Genomic DNA, 17,814 nt, shown 5'->3' on the forward strand with positions numbered 1-17,814 from the left:
TTAAACAAAATGTGGAGCAACGGATTTCATGGTTGTTCTAGATGTCTTTTTAAGGGGTTAACAGTTTCGTTGGAATATATGTACCTACATATATGATTTCGTCAAACATTCCCCTAGAATCTGATCCCCTGATCTGAGTACCCACCAGCTTATACCCTCAACGAGTATGTCTTTCAAGTGGTCGTGCGATTTTGAGAATCCTTCACAAAATGTCTATAGAAAATTTCCAAAATTACTGAGGCGAAAATCTGGATTTTTTGATCAAACCCTCTCCGAAAATATCTTCTCGTTTCGTCCATGTCAAATTCTGTTTTAAATAAAAATTCTTTGTAATGTAAGTAGAAATTCGTATAGTTTTTTGAAATATTTTCCGAACCCCCCATACAGTATACATATATTATTGTTCAATAGCCTTATTTAAAATCGGATTCGAAATAGACAAGTTATGCGTTAAAACATTTTTCATAATTGAGAAATTGGCCGCAAGAGGCGCGTTTCCATGCTGATTATCGTTAATGAACCGTTGCGGTTGTGCAAAAAAACTTTGAAACGCGTTAGGGTATTTTTGAATTAAATTGCCAACGAGTACCCCAAATGCGAATAGATCTCCGAAACAGCTGAAAATCAAAACTGATAAGGCAAGCACTTCCCCTCTCTCTTTCTCTCTGACGCCCACACTATGGCAAAATTTCAAACTCATTTCATTTATTTGCCATAAAACGATAAGAAAATACATACATATGTACGTACATAAATGTCATTCAATAACAAAGTACGACCGAGTGCAAAGCAAATGCAAAACCAGTAAATCTACCAAGAACAAGGAACAAAAAAAAAAGCATAAGAAATCAATAAACAATGAGTGATTCCACAATAGAAGTTCTGGTATTTGGTTCTGCCATAATTGATTTCATATGGTAAGTTTCTCACAGATTTGGATGAAGCAAATCTTCTATTGTATTTTCTGTTTCCCTCAGCTACACTCCGCGACTTCCGCGACCTGGTGAGACGCTACATGGCCATAAATTCCAAAAAGGCTACGGTGGCAAAGGAGCCAACCAATGTGTTGCCGCCGCCCGCCAAGGCTCTCGTACTGCATTGATAGCCAAACTGGGCGATGACACCTTCGGCACTGATTACCTTCAGCAATTACGGAAGGAAGGCATCAATGTGAACCATGTGAATCTGCTTGCAAACCATACCACGGGCGTTGCCCAGATCGCCGTCTCTGATGGAGGTGAAAATAATATCATCATTGTTGTGGGTGCCAACAATAAGCTTGGCTCTGATGATGTGTCGCTTGCAAAGAATGTGTTCAAGGAGGCCAAGGTGCTGGTCTGTCAGTTGGAGACACCGCTGGAAGCTACAGTCACAGCCCTTAAGGCCTTCCGGCATGGTGTGTCTATAGTGAATGCAGCTCCTGCCATGGATCAGACGCCCAAAGAGCTTTTAGAATTGGCCACTATATTTTGCGTCAACGAAACCGAAGCGGCCCTTATGACGCAAGTTGACAGTATCGTTGGTATTAAGTAGGTATCTCGCCTAGTAGATGGAACAACTTTTCTATCGATTCGTTCTTACAGGCAAGCAGAAGCAGCTATAGCTCGTCTCTTTGAGATGGGTGCCAATACGGTAATCATTACCTTGGGTAAATTGGGTGCCGTCTTTGGGCACAAAGAAACGCCAACGAAATTTGAACATGTTCCTGCCCCACATGTACCTCCCTGTAAAGTAGTAGACACTACGGGCGCTGGTGATGCCTTCATCGGTGCTCTGGCCCATAACTTAGCAAGATATTCGGAACGCTCGCTGGGCGAGCATATTGCCGCTGCCAGTGCCGTGGCCTCCCAATCGGTTCAATTGCCTGGAACCCAAGCTAGTTTTCCATATGCCACGACGTCGTAAACAGCATCCAGCAACCACTCATACGCCCACGTATCTTACCTCCGTTAAGCACATACGCATACGACAACGCGGCATTATCAATGGCGATTATTAAACCATATCTACTTAAAGTAAACAATTTTTGTATTTTTCGTTACATACGTGCAAAATGTTGTAAAAACGTGCGACTACGCCCCTTTCTTGGACTTCCCTCGAAGGGTTCAACTAAGTATTTATCCTACTTAGTTTCAGCTTAAGAATAAAGTATGTCAAGTACATACATACATATGTATATTTCATCTAGCCAACTAACAAGCTTAATACCTTTAAGGGAATTACCTGTTGATAATTCTTTTTATATTTATTTATAAATCGTAAGTAAAAAACAGAAAAACTATAAATGTATGTGGCTCACTTCCGTACGAATTTGTATGTATGTGTGTGGGTTTGAGTGTGTTTTGTCTGTTTTTGTGAAAATTACAAAATCTCCAAAACTCTGATCAATTGTACGCAGTCCATGGATGTGAGTGTGGTATAATGATTGGGTGTGCCTGATCATTTCTTGCCCGATTTCTTGATGCCGCCACCGACAAGTGGACCCTTTTTGGAGGCATTCGCCTTGGCAGCTTCGAGTGCTTTCTGCTGTTCCTTTTGTTTTTGCTTAAATGCCATATCATCGTCGTCCAAATCCTTGGCGTCCTTTTTGGGCGCCTTTAGTGGCTTCTTTTTGCCTCCCTCACGACCAGACATGATTGCAAGTGTTGTCCTTCTACTGCTGAAGCGGAAAAATCATTATTTAGTTGAAATAGAAGAAAATATACAGCATGCCCGTGACGTACCTTTCGTTTTATCACGTTTTTTTTTATACCTTTCTTTCCGTCTCTCTCTCTTTCTGAATTTTTTTTCAACTTTTGCTCGATATTTTGATCTTTGCTCGATTTTGCGCCCTTTTGCTCGATTTTTCATGCAGTCGTGAAAGACAGTTGTGTCAGCTTAGCAATGAAATTGCTAGATCTAGCTACTTTTCAAGAATCTGGAACGTTTTTCATAATGCTTTAGCCACAAATCTGTTTTTAATTTTTTTCAAATATTTTTTGTGAGGAGCGGCTAATATATAAAAAGAGTTTAGTTTTGAATTCATTAAATTATATAGGAGTTGGTATTTAATTTACATACTTTTAGCATTTTTTCTCCCCATTCTAGCGTTTTCTGGTTCTGGCATCACTGCCGTGTCGCAGCACTACAGCTATCCCTTTACCTTAGTTGTCAATTATTTTGTTGTTTTATTTGAATTGAATTTTTGTCGGGCGGTAGGAAATTGTATATTTAATATACACTGATAGCCGATGCAGTAATAATATTTGGAATTGATTAAGAATAAATTTGAAACTGGTAAACGCATTGCAAACTCGCAGGACAATCGAAAGGACATATTCAACAGGGGCCAATTCGCCGCCGCCGTCGCTTACACCTGAAACAGGTAAGCAAATAAGAGGCCGCACCCAAAAAAAAAAAATATTTCCAAAAGCCGGCTGGACTTAATAATATAATCGACTTCCTTATCTGCTTTATTATTGGCCAGGCACCATTGCGCACAATCTTGCCACAAGAAGCGTGGCACAAAAGGGTTCGTTGTCGCCCCAGACAGACGAAGACAGCAACAACAACAGAGACGACGACATGGAGCGGCGGTACTTAAAGAATCCGTTTCCGGATTTCACTGGGGGCGAGAACACTCCATTTGCCAGCGATGAAGAACACATCAAGAATCTAATTTGCACCTATGTTGATGCCATATTGGAGCACTGTCATTCCAACAACGATGAGGAGGACAGTCGAGGTGATTTGTACGTGGGCAATGCAGGTATTGCCTTCATGTTTTGGAAACTGGCCAGCTGCGAACAGACACGTGATCTTTATCCGGCATTGGAGCACGGTTCGGCCTTCATACGCAATGCCAAGGCCAATGCCAAGCGCTATAAGAAACGCTCTGCCGAAAGATATTCGTTTCTCTGCGGCAATGCTGGCATCTATGCCGTCTCCGCTGCCATCTCTCAAGCTGTCAAAGATACCGAAGAGCTGTCCAATGATTTGGCCAACTTCAAATCGGGCATACCATCCAGCAAAGAGTTCATGCACACCAAATACGGATGCGATGAGATTCTAGTTGGCCGTGCTGGTTATCTATCGGGTTGCTATTGGCTAAACGATATCCTGCCGGAGAAAAAAATTACTGACGACGATCTGGTATCCATTTGCCAGCTAATTGTGACCAGTGGACGAGAATATAGCAAAATGAATAACTCACCGTTGCCGCTGATGTATCAATACCATGGAACTGAGTATCTAGGTGCTGCCCATGGGCTATGCGCCATTCTCCACATGCTGCTGGATAGTCCCTGGTTCCGTACAGTACCCATATCAGCGCCAGCTGCCGAATTACGTGACATAAAGCGATCTATTGATTATTTTCTCGAACTGCAGGATAGTGAGGGTAATTTTCCTGTCGCTCTAGAGGATTTACGTTCGGGACGGGACAAACGATTGGTACACTGGTGCCATGGAGCACCCGGCGCTGTCTACATGCTGGCCAAAGCGTATTTAATTTTCAAAGAGGATAAATATCTATTGTCCTTGCGTCGTTGCGCTGACTTGGTATGGAAGCGTGGATTCCTACGAAAGGGGCCGGGCATCTGTCATGGTGTGGCTGGCAATGGTTATGTGTTTCTCCTTCTATTCCGACTGACCAACGAAATGAAGTACCTGTATAGGGCACATAAATTCATGGAGCTTTTAACCAATTCGGAGTTCAAGCAACGGGCACGTGTCCCAGATCGTCCACACAGCCTGTACGAGGGTGTGGCCGGCACAGTTTGCTATCTGGTGGATCTTCTCGAACCTGAGCAGGCGTATTTCCCATTTATGGATGTGTTCCATTAACAGAATCCATCGTGAACAATCTAAGACCATTCTACATTATACATATTTGATTATGTTACTGTGTGACCTCCACTACTCAACAAGCTCAACGATCAGGGAGTTCCGGCTCAATGTCATCATATACATACATACATACATACATACATACACATATATATACATAACATATATATATTTTCTAGTCATTTGTGTGTGTGATTTTTGCCTCGTTTTTATCGTTTGCATTTGCATCACATTGTTGCCTCACATATTATGTTGAAATCCCAAAAACCAAACCTAACCCCCTCTATCCTTGCCACCTCCTTGGTCCACCACCACAATTAGGACATCGCCCATACCCATATTACGATCTCAGATCTCAGATTGAATGTAGAATTCGTTCTTGATACCATTCTCATATCAAAATTCTATGTGCTTTAAGCTAAGCAATTAACATACTTGCATACATCTTATACATATATATATACATAATATACATATATATATACATTATATTTATATACAATATATACTTGCGAGACATTCACATACATATATATACAATATACACATACATACATAGTGTGCTTTATACCTACGGTAATCCGATAAAATCCGAGCTCTAAATTCTATTGTCAATAAAACTGCAATCAAATAAAAAGAATTGCTCAAACCAAATGCTCAAAAACAAATCCTAATTTCCAATGGTTAGTGGGTGGGTTAAATTTCTTTATTTTTCAAAGCAAGGATCACATCTTGAGTTTGCTAATATCACGCATACGACATGTTGTTCACTATTTTTAAAACAAAATTTGTTATAAGTCAAAATCTAGCTGAGAATTATCCCCTATCTGGAGAGATTATGATATGATCCTATGATAATTGCATGTAGAAACTATCTGCAAGTGGAAATAGTTTATAATAATAATGAAAAAAGCTAAAGTCAGCCTATCAGATAACACGCTACGGATACGGATATGTATGACTAGACCATGTAAAACTTAGATGCATATCTAATATATAGCTTAAAATGAATACTATTGGGACCATAAATAACTAAACCCGTTCAGTTAGTTATGGCAGAGGGGGATGGGGAGCGTTAGAGAACGTTTCGTGTATTTTTGTATGAATTATTGCAACTGTATCTGTATCTGTAACTGTATCGGCAATTGTATCTGTAAGTACCTTTTTTGTTTGCATTTAGTTATCAGAGCGGTTTATATGTGCACACTCTCTTTATACTCTCCTACCTATATATACGTATATATGTATATATATATTTTTTTTTTGATACTATATATTCGATAGCTTTTAGGCTGGCCAAAACTTGCTGGGGCCCCAAAAACCATTTAGTTCAGTTGCTTTATCGTCGGTGCGCGGATTAGGCGCAGGAAACAAAGAACAAAAAATAATTCGAATTTTATATTGTTTTATTTTTTGTTGTTGTGGGTTGTGTTGTGTTGCGTTTTCATTGGCCCTCAAGTGGCGGTGCTTGTCTATAAGATTCATTGAAAGTCATGATGGTCATTAAGTGTCTGATAGCATTAGGAATACTGATCGGTATAACGACAGCTGCCGATAATGGATTTCCTTTGAGCATAATACATATCAATGATTTCCATGCCAGGTAGGTGGGCTGGGGAGGGGGATTAGATGATCAATGATCAATGATTCGGTAGTGATCGTTATTATTAAAACATTGTTCAGTTATCAAGCTTATGTTTATGATGGGCCAAACCATGGTCATAAACGCAATCAAAATCATGGTTCTTATCTGGCCTAACTACCCACCGCCCACCACCTGCCTACCTACCTATTCATTCAACTTACCTGTACATACATATTCTACACACTTGTTTATACCCGTGCGCTGAAAAACACATGTACTTCTCGCCGAGAGTGGGAGCAGGTGGGTGGGAGGGAAAGGCTGGGAGGGCTTTGCAGACCACGTCGTCGATGACTACCATTTGATTTGACTTCTGATTAGATTGCCATCTTTCATTTCGATTCAGATTCGAGGCCACGGACACCAGCGGCGGTACCTGTGGCACTGAAGATCAATGCATTGGCGGATATGCCCGAACTGTTTATACGGTGAAGCGTTTGCTAAATGAACAAAAGGACTACAATCCGATTTTCATAAATGCCGGCGATAGCTTTCAGGGCACACTCTGGTACAATATTGGACGATGGAATGTTACTCAGGAGTTTCTTAATCTGCTCCCAGCGGACGCTATGGCAAGTAGTATTCCACTCATCATAACATCCGGTTCTCATCGCCTAGGCGATCCATCTGTTGATCTATCGAGATCGCAGTCAGATCCATGAAATTCGTTTGATATGTACGCAGTTTAAGTTTGCAAAACTAGAGAGACCCCTTATCAATATTTGCTATCAATATCTATTGACAGGACAAATTTCAAGAGAATGGGATTAAAAATGTCCAAGTAATAGTGGAAAAGTGTTTTCTTACAAATCTTTGTAAGCTTTAAAGTGTGCGATTTATGAACTTCTCGACGGAACAGAATAAAACATTATTATATAGAAATTTGAGAACTCAGCCGACTTACTTACATATATTTTCAATTTTCTACAGACTTTGGGCAATCATGAGTTCGATCATGGTGTGGCTGGTGTTGTTCCGTTTTTGGAACATATCAATACCACCATGTTGGTGGCCAATATGGATTGTAGTTTGGAGCCCACCATGGATGGTCTATACGAGAAGTCAACAATCATTGAGCGAGATGGTCGCAAAATTGGATTAATCGGTGTTATCCTGGAGACAACATATGTAAGTTGAAGGAACCCGAAACCAATTAAAGAAACTAACTTTAAGTTGCGTTAACAGGATTTGGCCAATACGGGCAAACTGATATTCCGCAACGAAAGCGATGCGATTAAGGAGGAGGCACAATTGCTAAAAGCTCAAGGAGCCAATATCATAATCGTTATCTCGCATTGTGGCTACGATGTCGATAAAGTGATTGCTGCCAATGCTGGGGAATGGATTGATGTGATAGTTGGCTCACATTCGCATACCTTCCTTTATACGGGAGAAGCACCAGGACCAGAAACACCAGCCGGTGATTATCCCACCGAGGTTATACACAGTTCCGGACATCGTGTGCTCATTGTTCAGGCCTCAGCCTATGCCAGATATGTGGGCAATATAACGGTCTATTTCGATGATAACGGCGATGTGTTGGACTTTGAGGGAGCCCCACTCTATATGGGCGTGGATGTGCCAGAGGGTAAGTTGCCATTTTTGTAGTTGGATTCGTCGAATCGTGATCGTTTATCTATGCTTACGTGCGTTTTGTGTGCTCTCATCCTAGATGAGGAAGTGGTGGCAGCTTTGCAGCCCTGGAAGGAAGTGATCGATGAACAGGGCAAGGTTGTTATTGGTAACACCAAGGTTGATCTGACCAAGGATGATTGCAGTGCCGGTGAATGTAATTTGGGTAATTTCTTTTGCGATGCCATGGTCCATTCTGTAAGTGAATCTCTTACACACACACACACACACATGTCCTTTACTCTCTTCTCTTGCTTTTCCTTCGAAGTTTACTGGCCTAGCGCCATTTGATGAGAAGCCTTGGACAAATGTCTCCATTGGTCTCATCAATGTCGGAGCTCTGCGTGTGCCCCTCAATCGAGGAGGTAAGTTTCACCCTCCTCCTCCTCTCTCTCTCTGTCGCTTCCAATCTGTGACTTCTTTCTTGGCTAACTTGCAGAACTTACCTATGCCCACATGATCAGCATGTCACCGTTTGAGAACACATTGGTGGCCTACAATTTGCCGGGTAGCAAAATTGTGGAGGCTCTGGAATATGGTGTTAGCAAAGTGGATCTGGAAAACGGAGTGAGCAGTTCCTACTACAACCTACAAGTAGCTGGCATAAGGGTTAACTATGACTTCACCAAGCCGGTCAATTCGCGCGTTATTTCGGTTCGTGTCCGTTGCGCCGACTGCGAGGTCCCCATCTATGAGGCTCTGGAGAATGATAAATTATATCGCATTGCCTCACCAAATTTCCTGCAACAAGGTGGCGATGGTTTCACCATGCTGGCCGAGGGCACCGACGTCGAGTAAGTGATAGAATCAATTAGTTTTTTATCTAGAAAAATACGATAATCAATTTTTTTTAGATCTTCTGTTACCGATATTGATGCTCTAATCTCGTATACGGCCAACATTAATCCCATCTACACGGGTCTGGATGGACGTATCACTGTATTGAATTGAGATTGAGAGAGATTTTTAAAATTTATGTAATTCTAAAAGGGAAGACAAATCAAATTTAGTAAAAACACAGATTTTTACTTAGTTTGTCGAGAATCCAGTTTTTAAAATAAAATTTGTATTCAACCACATAACATAATTGTTTTCTTTCTATAAGGAAAAATTTAATAAATATTAGTGTATTTAGTCGACAAGTTAATGATAACGATTAGTCGCTAGTTCAAGGGGTTTGTCTTGTGATTAAACAGGAAACCAGTTGAAATATTTACTAATTGCCACAATTTCTTTTTGTTATTCAAGATGAGGAGATACTCAATGCACTTAAGCCCTGGCAAGATGAACTTAAGGACATTGCCAATCGTCCTGTGGGTGAGAGTCGTGTGTATTTGCAGCAAGCTGAATGCTCACGAGGTGAATGCAATTTGGGTAACTTTTACACGGATGCCATGCTATATGCAGTAAGTTAAGGATACAAATAATCGAAAATAATTTTATTTCCATATTTAATTCTGCTCATAGTTTATAAAGTATGCATCGAGTGGGGCAAACAATTGGAGTAATGTCACCATTGCCTTGACCACTCAGGGTAATTTCCGTGTACCCATACCAGTTGGTAGTAAGTTTTTCTTTTAATTGCTTTCCATTCAGTTTAATATTAATAATTCTTCAATTATTAGATATTACATACAATCAACTGGTGGCCATGTGTCCTTGGGAGAATCGTTTGATTGCCTTAACATTGCGGGGTCAGTATTTATGGGATCTTTTGGAGGATTGTGTGGCTCCCATGAATGCAAGTGCCTTGGCGCCTAGATCTTCACGTTTATTGCAAGTATCGGGATTACGCATTAAGTACGATATAAATTTAAATATTGGCCAACGAGTGGTTAGTGTTGAAGCTAGATGTTCCGATTGTCAAGTGCCGCGGTATTTTTCTTTGGATCTCAACAAGAATTATCGTCTGGTTGTTATGGATTATTTGGCCAATGGCAAGAATAGTCACAGTTTGATAAGCGACAATGCCGAGGATCTTGAGTTTGTATTCTATTTTTGACTTCAATCTTTATATTACTTTATTTTCCAAACGCAGATTGGGTCCTCTCGATTTGGATGCACTTATGGACTATATGAACATAATGGGACCAATAACTACTGGACTGGAGCAAAGATTTCAGTTTATTTAACACCGTTCTTGATTTCTTCAAGTCTAGTTTCTACAAAATCTTCGATAATCAGCTAGTTAATATAATATCAGTTTTGATCTCTAAATAATCGCATTAATAAACTCAAGCCTATGTTGAAGAAAGTTTCTTTTGCCTCTTTCTTTCTTAAATTTCAAATTTTCCATTCTAATGGTCTAGGCGCCCCCTTGCGCTTCTTTTTGCCTTTGATTGCTATGTGGCGCCCTCTAGCCCGATGCTAAAATGTGTCGATTACGAGTTACCATTTCCACTTTAACCCCCATCCCTAGCAAAAGCAATCATTTTTGCATTTGTGTTTGTGTTCGTTGTCGTTTATTTTAACTGAAAACAACTATGGCTGATACTCGGGGCGTAAGTAGCTAAACTAAACAATTACTAATAAGATGAACTAATTAAACAAACGCGCTGCACCTGCACCAATTAGAAAATGTAAAGGAGTGCGGGAGTGTCGGGGCGTGGGCAAGTGAATCATCATGAATTGTACAACACATGCCGGCGCGGCGTCGCTGTTGCAGTCTGCAGTGGCGGCAGCGGCGGCCATTCTCCTTTGTTTAGGATGTTCTTGTTTCTTTTGTTGGGCTGGGTCTTTGCTATCATTATGCTCCTATCGCTCTCTCTTTTGTCTGTTTCCTTTGACCTACATTAATCCATACCCATACCCCCACACAGACACACACATTTATACATGAACATGTATAGTATTTATATGGGTGTGTATGTTAAGTCGGAATGCAGAAAATATGTATGTAAGTCTTTTCTTTAAGCCAGTGAAATTTTTTCTTCAAACGAACGTGACTCGCATGCAAAAGCCATCATCATCATGTACACACTAGATATTTAATTAACCCCAAAAGATAATCAAAACAATTGCAAAAACAACAACAACACTTTCATTTCCACAATGATCATTTTCTTTATTTCTTTCTTTTTTGCAGTTTTCCAGCGTTGAGACCCCCGGATATGTGGGATTTGCAAATTTACCAAATCAAGTTCATCGAAAATCGGTGAAAAAGGGTTTCGAATTCACTCTAATGGTTGTCGGCGAATCCGGATTGGGCAAATCAACATTAGTTAATAGTCTCTTTTTAACCGATCTATACCCTGAACGCATTATACCCGATGCCATTGGTATGCATAAATGGTATCACATTATATATGCCCAGTAATATTTGAGAATTATTCTATTTTTAGAGAAACAAAAGCAAACAGTTAAACTGGATGCATCCACAGTGGAAATTGAAGAACGTGGCGTAAAGTTGCGTTTAACTGTTGTCGATACACCCGGATTCGGGGATGCCATTGATAATTCCAATAGTTTTGGTGCTATTCTAGAGTACATCGATCAGCAATATGAACGATTTCTTCATGACGAAAGTGGTTTGAATCGCCGCAATATTGTTGATAATCGTATACACTGTTGTTTCTACTTCATATCACCATTTGGCCATGGACTCAAACCATTAGATTTGGAATTTATGAAGAAATTGCATTCAAAAATCAATATTGTGCCTGTGATAGCCAAGGCCGATTGTCTGACAAAGAAGGAAATCTTACGTTTGAAATGCCGGATAATGCAGGAGATTGAATTCCATGGTATTAAAATATATCCATTGCCCGACTGTGATTCCGATGAGGATGAGGAATATAAAGAGCAAGTGAAACAATTGAAGGAAGCTGTGCCTTTTGCCGTTTGCGGCGCCAATACCCTGCTCGAGGTCAAGGGCAAGAAAGTCCGCGGCCGTTTATATCCATGGGGTGTGGTCGAAGTAGAGAATCCAGATCATTGTGATTTCATTAAGCTGCGTACCATGTTGATGTAAGTTTCCAAAATGACGAAAAAACCCTAAACATTGGGCTAAACATATTGCGTCTCTTCTATTACAGAACCCACATGCAAGATTTGCAGGAGGTCACCCATGAAGTGCACTATGAAAACTATCGCAGCGAACACTTGGGCAAGGGCATCAAGGGTGGCAAAGAGAATGGCGTGAAACCCGAACGTGATAGCCATGTGCCCAGTCAAGTGGGTGTCAATAGTGTGCTAACTGAAAAGGATCGCATACTGCAGGAAAAGGAAGCCGAATTAAGACGCATGCAGGAAATGTTGGCCCAAATGCAGGCACGCATGCAGGCACAGAAATAAAAGAGAAGCACTCGAAAAAAACCAGCACTTATTTGTGCAATAGATATATTCACACACACACACACACATATATATATATATATTATACTTTATATGCCGATTTGTATTTTCATTCAAATTGGCACACTTTAATCTCTCATTTAGAAATCGAAGGGCGCTAAAACTGATAAACTACTTGATTTTGTTCTCCATATGCATAAACTTATATACACTTATATATACACACACATATATATATATTATGTATCAGGCAATTCAATTGCTCCCACACACCCCCCCACACACACACACATACAAACTCAATTCATATCATAAATTCTTTACTCACTCCTCGAAGAAAAACCAACAAATAAGAACAACTGTATTCCTATTATATATACACACATACATATATATGTAACTCAATTCAACTCAAAATCGATATTAAGTACACTTTTGTATCTAGTTATTTAAGTAAAAACTAAAGCTATTATCTATCTATATCTATGAACGTATATAGATATATGTTTATCTAATATCCACAGCCCAATCATTATGTATTGTATGTTATAATTCCATTTTTAACTCTGATTATCTTGTCGCTCGTATTCACCGCTGATTAATTCGTAAGATTTTTGTATTTTATGGCTTGTTTTTTTTCTTGTTTAATAATGTTGACTAGTTGAGCTACTGCCGCCCAGCCGAGCCCTCTACATGCTGCTGCCTATTGCTCAAGCATCTCTTCCTCCACAAAAAGAAAGCAAAAGAAGAATAATAATTATAGACAACCAGAAACAGAGAATTCAGCGAAAAAACAGAAGACAAAAAAAAACAAAATGTGAAAAATGAATGTATTTTTTTATCCTCCTATAAATAATAACATCATATTATATATATGCTTTTGATACATTTTTGCAAAATTCTAGTTTCAATTATATTTTTTTCATCACATAAAGGAGAAAAATTGGGACAATTTAAGTAAGGTCTTTTAAGGATCACCAGAATGAACGATTAGATGCTTTTTATGATGTTATGCAACAAAAAATTACTTTAAAAGTTTATGATAATTTATTTAGCAAAAATATTGTTTTTTTTTTTTTTTTGAATAACATAATTTCAACACTTTTTAACTTAATTACTATTTGCCTGGAAGATTGGAAACAACTTGTGTAAATGCACTGAACTGATTGGGTGGAATTTGATTCCCTTCCTTGCTTAGGGCATCATGCGGAGAGCACCATCCAGACGAATAACTTCTCCATTGAGCAATGGGTTCTCATAAATTGCCTGCACCAGTTGAGCATATTCGCTGGGCTCACCCAGACGCTGGGGGAACGGTATGGATTTGGCCAGGAAGGTGCGCACCTTTTCGGGCAAAGCAGCCAACATGGGGGTATTGAAGAGACCGGGCGCAATGGTGCAAATGCGAATACCCTGAGTGCTCAAGTCGCGGGCAATCGGCAGAGTCATGCCCACAACCGCGGCCTTTGAGGCGGAGTAGGCGGCCTGACCGATTTGGCCATCGAAGGCAGCCACCGAGGCGGTGTTCACAATGACGCCACGTTGACCATCCTGGTTGGGCTCGTTGGCGCCCATCAGGCCAGCCGACAGGCGAATCACATTGAAGGTGCCCACAGTGTTCACATTAATGACACGCTGGAAATCCTCCAGCCTGTGAGCCACATTCTTGTTGAAATTGTAGGTCTTTACAGCGGTCGCAGTACCTGCACAGTTCACAGTCAAGTCCAGGCGACCAAACTTATCCTTGGCCGTCTGAACAGCTGCAGTCACATCCTTCTCAGAGCTAACATCGACGGGAACAAAGACAACTTTGTCGCCCAGCTCTTTGGCCACTTCGTTGCCCTGGGAGGAAGGCAAATCGGCAAGGACAACGCTGGCTCCTTGTTTAGCCAAGCGCTCAACTGTTGCACGACCCAGGCCAGAGGCTCCACCAGTAACAAGAGAAACAACGTTCTATATTAAGTAAAACAAAAATTAATTTATGTTAGATAAGATTCACTTCGTAAGCAGAGAGACAGAGAAAGACAATGGGTACAAAGGGCAGGAATACAGTTATTCTTAGACTGTACGATTGGGAGTCTGGTCTCCAATTGGACTTTGCCCCCAGCTTTGCCATCAACGTCACAACCCAGCAAAAGTCCAAATCTCGGTTTATTACTCTTTTTCTTAATCACTTCCACCTACCTTAATCATTTCGATTTAGTTTGAGAAAGTGTAATAGCGGACTGATCAGATGAACTCAAGAGTGCAACAAAAAAAAAACACCGGTTGCTTGTGGTGATGGTAGAAATATCGATACGATACATTGATAGTTACAACGATATAATGTTATCGACATTATCGGAGCAAACCCTATCGCTATCGACATTATCGGAACAAAGTTATCGTTATCGCAGGTTGTTATCGCTTCGGCAGCGTAAATATTGCCGCCAAAAATTTAGGAAATTAATTTGATCCTAATTAGAAGGAAATAATGCAGGCATTTCTCAAAACCGGCAAATCGTCAGCCTCCACAAATCAGGATAAGGCAACAGCTGCACCAGTAGAGCGCCGAAAGCCACCTGCGCCCTGGGTTGAGAAATAGTAAGCAAACAACTGGACGCACATCACCCCCACGCCACTAATTTGTTATTGTTTCTCCTGATTTCCAGTCGACCACGAAGTGTCGAAGATGTCGTGGAGCAATCCGAGGTGGTGGCCGTGCTTAAGAAATGCGTAGAAGGCGCCGATCTACCAAATATGCTGCTCTATGGCCCACCCGGTACCGGCAAAACGAGCACAATTCTTGCCGCTGGCCGACAGATTTTTGGCGACATGTATCGGGATCGGATACTGGAACTCAATGCATCCGATGAGCGTGGTATTAATGTGGTGCGAACTAAAATCAAGAATTTTGCCCAACTTTCCGCCAGCAATGTCCGTCCCGATGGGCGGCCATGTCCACCATTCAAGATTATCATTCTGGACGAAGCCGACTCGATGACACATGCAGCCCAAGCTGCTTTGCGTCGCACCATGGAGAAGGAGAGCCGAAGTACAAGATTCTGTTTGATTTGTAATTACGTTTCGCGCATTATAGTGCCAATTACTTCGCGTTGCACCAAATTCCGCTTCAAAAGTTTGGGTGAGGATCAGATTATTGAACGACTGAAACTCATCTGCCAAGCCGAAGGTGTCCAGATGGACGGTGAGGAATCATATAAATCGATTGTGCGCATCTCTGGCGGTGATATGCGACGTGCCATAACCACTCTCCAGTCTTGCTATCGCCTCAAGGGTCCGGAGCATATCATCAATACGCAAGATTTGTTTGAAATGTCTGGCATAATACCCGATTACTATCTGGATGACTATTTGGAAGTTTGCCGTTCAGGGAATTATAAACGTCTCGAGGATTTCGTAAGGGAAATCGGTTATTCGGCCTACAGTGTCGGACAAATGTTGGAGCAATTTGTTGAGTTTATTGTGCTGAATGAGAACCTGACAGATCCGCAAAAGGCCAGGATTTGTGACAAGCTTGGCGAATGTTGTTATCGTCTCCAGGATGGAGGCTCAGAATATCTGCAAATAATGGATCTAGGCTGTGAGGCCATATTGGCTCTTAAATAGAACACTATCATTCCTTCTTGCGTTAAAAAGTTGGAGATATTTATTTAAATTTCTGCTGTTTTTTTTTCCATTTATAATAAACAAAAAATGTCTCATCTCAATTCGCTGCAAAATCAAATTCTTCCTCTTCGCGTTCCCGTTTAACTGCCGTACCACCTCCAGAATTAGCACCACCAACTGAGCTTGCGATACTCCCCACAGCCACTGCATCGGTATCCACCTCCATTTTCATGTCGCCCACCGAGGAGATTTCATGTTTCACTTCTACAGCAGCGGCGGCGGCTGCTGATGCGGATGCAGAGGATACTGAGGAGGATGCCGCATTGGATTTACTGCTGGTTGTGGTGGTAAACTTGATCACGGGCTTGGGTATGGTCACCACCTGTTGCTTGGACACAACCGAATGTGGACGTTTCGGCCCATTGGCACTGGAGACCGGCTTGACCACAGTTTTCAGTGTGCGTCCTCCCTCTAGAGCGGATTTGGTCATTTTCTTTGGCTGATTTGTGGCCCTCAGCTTATAGTTGACACCGGTCAGGCAATAACGATCTGGCGGCAAACGTAGACCGCATTGGGGCTTAATAGGCGGCAAGGGCATGGCATTGCGTATCTCAGCCACTTTGGCCAGAATGTGACGCGATGGCGGCCCGGTAAAACTCTTATCCAATGTCATTTCAGTGGCCAGGCGTACATCTTCCAGATCAATGGTCTTTTTCCGTGCATGATTTGCATAGACTTTGGCATCGTCCAGTATGCAAGTAACGTACCCTAAAATAAAATACGTTTGGATGTTTTTTCTCTTTCTCATTGTTTGGTTTGCATCTTACGAAAAGTGAATTCCAGCATTTGATTGACCACGCGCGGCTCATACTCTTGTATATTCAGCTCCTTCAGTATGGACATTATCACCTGGGCATCCTTGGGCACATGTTTCACTTGTGCATTAATTTTAGATTTTTCACTATTCATTTTTCATAAAAAAAACATTTAATTATTTTGTTGCTTACTGCATTAGGGTTGCCAGAATTTCATAGACATCTCAGTGTTGCATAAGGTCGATTTTTATTGGCAAGAAGAAAATTTGCCAACACTCTGTTTCTTGGCAGTCCCCAGTATTTTAGTTTGCTCTCTATATTTTTAAATTTGAATTTTAACGAAACATATTTTAACTAATAATCCGTGGATCATTGGAAACCTAGATTTTCCAGCAATGTGTATAAAAAATTGCATTATATTGCATTTAATGCTTTTGTAATAAGCAAAACACTAATATTCAATAAATTATGACAATGTCGTTTGAAAATTTAGCGCTTTAAATTTTAGTTCCACAAGGGCTTGAACTAAGGCTGAGCTTTAACTATGCGGTCAATGGTTATTGAAATGCCAACACATACATAGTTCAACATCAACGGCTTGGTCAAAATACGTGACCTCTAATGCCCCCGAAGGGCGAGATCTATGGTTGCACCCAAAGCCCATGTTAAAAGCTTCCATCAAAAATAATTGACCCTATTAATAAAGTAACTAACTAACTCTTAATGACAGTTGCAAATATTGTTCTCCTTCATCTAAATTTCCACAAAATGTGCACAGTAATAATACAGTAGAACTTCTCTATAATGTATAGTAATGTAGTTTGGACTCGAATTTTTCACTTTTTATATCAACAAAATCGTCTAATACATTTTGAGATTTATATATATTAATCGGTACGTAAATTTGTTTAAATCTTTGTAAATAAATTATGTCCCAATTGGTAGTAATAGAATTTTATTCGTATTGTCTTTGGGTTTTCTTTTCTTCATATTTCA

General features: G+C 40.7%; 8 protein-coding genes across 11 annotated transcripts; 5 read left to right on the forward strand and 3 right to left on the reverse strand.

Annotated features, from left to right (window-relative positions):
- Positions 1-381: 381 nt before the first annotated feature.
- Positions 382-2,020, forward strand: LOC6648643 (ribokinase). The gene is made up of 3 exons (XM_002071056.4): positions 382-917; positions 978-1,529; positions 1,584-2,020. The coding sequence occupies exons 1-3, from the start codon at positions 859-861 to the stop codon at positions 1,903-1,905; spliced, it is 933 nt and encodes a 310-aa protein (XP_002071092.1). The 5' UTR covers positions 382-858; the 3' UTR covers positions 1,906-2,020.
- Positions 2,021-2,205: 185 nt separating this feature from the next.
- Positions 2,206-2,754, reverse strand: LOC6648644 (translation machinery-associated protein 7 homolog). 2 transcript variants are annotated; one of them, XM_047011258.1, is made up of 2 exons: positions 2,724-2,754; positions 2,206-2,656 (listed from the first exon to the last, which is right to left on the reverse strand). In XM_047011258.1, the coding sequence occupies exon 2, from the start codon at positions 2,632-2,634 to the stop codon at positions 2,440-2,442; it is 195 nt and encodes a 64-aa protein (XP_046867214.1). In that variant the 5' UTR covers positions 2,635-2,656; positions 2,724-2,754; the 3' UTR covers positions 2,206-2,439. The 2 variants fall into 2 exon arrangements, with proteins under 2 accessions (XP_046867214.1, XP_023034818.1); XM_023179050.2 differs by having other exon boundaries at positions 2,206-2,659; positions 2,724-2,740.
- A 390-nt stretch (positions 2,755-3,144) lies between these two features.
- Positions 3,145-5,299, forward strand: LOC6648645 (lanC-like protein 3 homolog). The gene is made up of 2 exons (XM_002071058.4): positions 3,145-3,364; positions 3,467-5,299. Exon 2 carries the CDS (start codon positions 3,565-3,567, stop codon positions 4,822-4,824), a length of 1,260 nt encoding a protein of 419 aa, XP_002071094.1. The 5' UTR covers positions 3,145-3,364; positions 3,467-3,564; the 3' UTR covers positions 4,825-5,299.
- Positions 5,300-6,163: 864 nt separating this feature from the next.
- On the forward strand, positions 6,164-10,317 carry LOC6648646 (apyrase). Of its 2 annotated transcripts, none has more exons than XM_015177202.3 (8): positions 6,164-6,430; positions 6,816-7,041; positions 7,400-7,597; positions 7,655-8,057; positions 9,350-9,507; positions 9,569-9,665; positions 9,727-10,084; positions 10,140-10,317. In XM_015177202.3, exons 1-8 carry the CDS (start codon positions 6,321-6,323, stop codon positions 10,231-10,233), a joined length of 1,644 nt encoding a protein of 547 aa, XP_015032688.1. In that variant the 5' UTR covers positions 6,164-6,320; the 3' UTR covers positions 10,234-10,317. The 2 variants fall into 2 exon arrangements, with proteins under 2 accessions (XP_015032688.1, XP_002071095.2); XM_002071059.4 differs by lacking the exons at positions 9,350-9,507; positions 9,569-9,665; positions 9,727-10,084; positions 10,140-10,317 and adding exons at positions 8,142-8,299; positions 8,370-8,466; positions 8,541-8,895; positions 8,956-9,183 and having other exon boundaries at positions 6,204-6,430.
- A 195-nt stretch (positions 10,318-10,512) lies between these two features.
- LOC6648648 (septin-1) lies at positions 10,513-13,293 on the forward strand. 2 transcript variants are annotated; one of them, XM_002071061.4, is made up of 4 exons: positions 10,513-10,602; positions 11,187-11,379; positions 11,443-12,067; positions 12,136-13,293. In XM_002071061.4, the coding sequence occupies exons 1-4, from the start codon at positions 10,585-10,587 to the stop codon at positions 12,392-12,394; spliced, it is 1,095 nt and encodes a 364-aa protein (XP_002071097.1). In that variant the 5' UTR covers positions 10,513-10,584; the 3' UTR covers positions 12,395-13,293. The 2 variants fall into 2 exon arrangements, with proteins under 2 accessions (XP_002071097.1, XP_046867377.1); XM_047011421.1 differs by lacking the exon at positions 10,513-10,602 and adding an exon at positions 10,977-10,997.
- A 160-nt stretch (positions 13,294-13,453) lies between these two features.
- On the reverse strand, positions 13,454-14,676 carry LOC6648649 (3-hydroxyacyl-CoA dehydrogenase type-2). Its single transcript, XM_002071062.4, has 2 exons — positions 14,579-14,676; positions 13,454-14,347 (listed from the first exon to the last, which is right to left on the reverse strand). The coding sequence occupies exons 1-2, from the start codon at positions 14,585-14,587 to the stop codon at positions 13,589-13,591; spliced, it is 768 nt and encodes a 255-aa protein (XP_002071098.1). The 5' UTR covers positions 14,588-14,676; the 3' UTR covers positions 13,454-13,588.
- A 104-nt stretch (positions 14,677-14,780) lies between these two features.
- Positions 14,781-16,104, forward strand: LOC6649328 (replication factor C subunit 4). Its single transcript, XM_002071063.4, has 2 exons — positions 14,781-14,977; positions 15,046-16,104. The coding sequence occupies exons 1-2, from the start codon at positions 14,868-14,870 to the stop codon at positions 16,001-16,003; spliced, it is 1,068 nt and encodes a 355-aa protein (XP_002071099.1). The 5' UTR covers positions 14,781-14,867; the 3' UTR covers positions 16,004-16,104.
- On the reverse strand, positions 16,018-17,031 carry LOC6649329 (transcription initiation factor TFIID subunit 9). Its single transcript, XM_002071064.4, has 2 exons — positions 16,831-17,031; positions 16,018-16,771 (listed from the first exon to the last, which is right to left on the reverse strand). The coding sequence occupies exons 1-2, from the start codon at positions 16,970-16,972 to the stop codon at positions 16,101-16,103; spliced, it is 813 nt and encodes a 270-aa protein (XP_002071100.1). The 5' UTR covers positions 16,973-17,031; the 3' UTR covers positions 16,018-16,100.
- Between the last annotated feature and the right edge of the window lie 783 nt (positions 17,032-17,814).

The sequence above is a fragment of the Drosophila willistoni genome (assembly GCF_018902025.1).
Source record: "Drosophila willistoni isolate 14030-0811.24 chromosome XL unlocalized genomic scaffold, UCI_dwil_1.1 Seg141, whole genome shotgun sequence".
Classification (NCBI taxonomy): domain Eukaryota; kingdom Metazoa; phylum Arthropoda; class Insecta; order Diptera; family Drosophilidae; genus Drosophila; species Drosophila willistoni.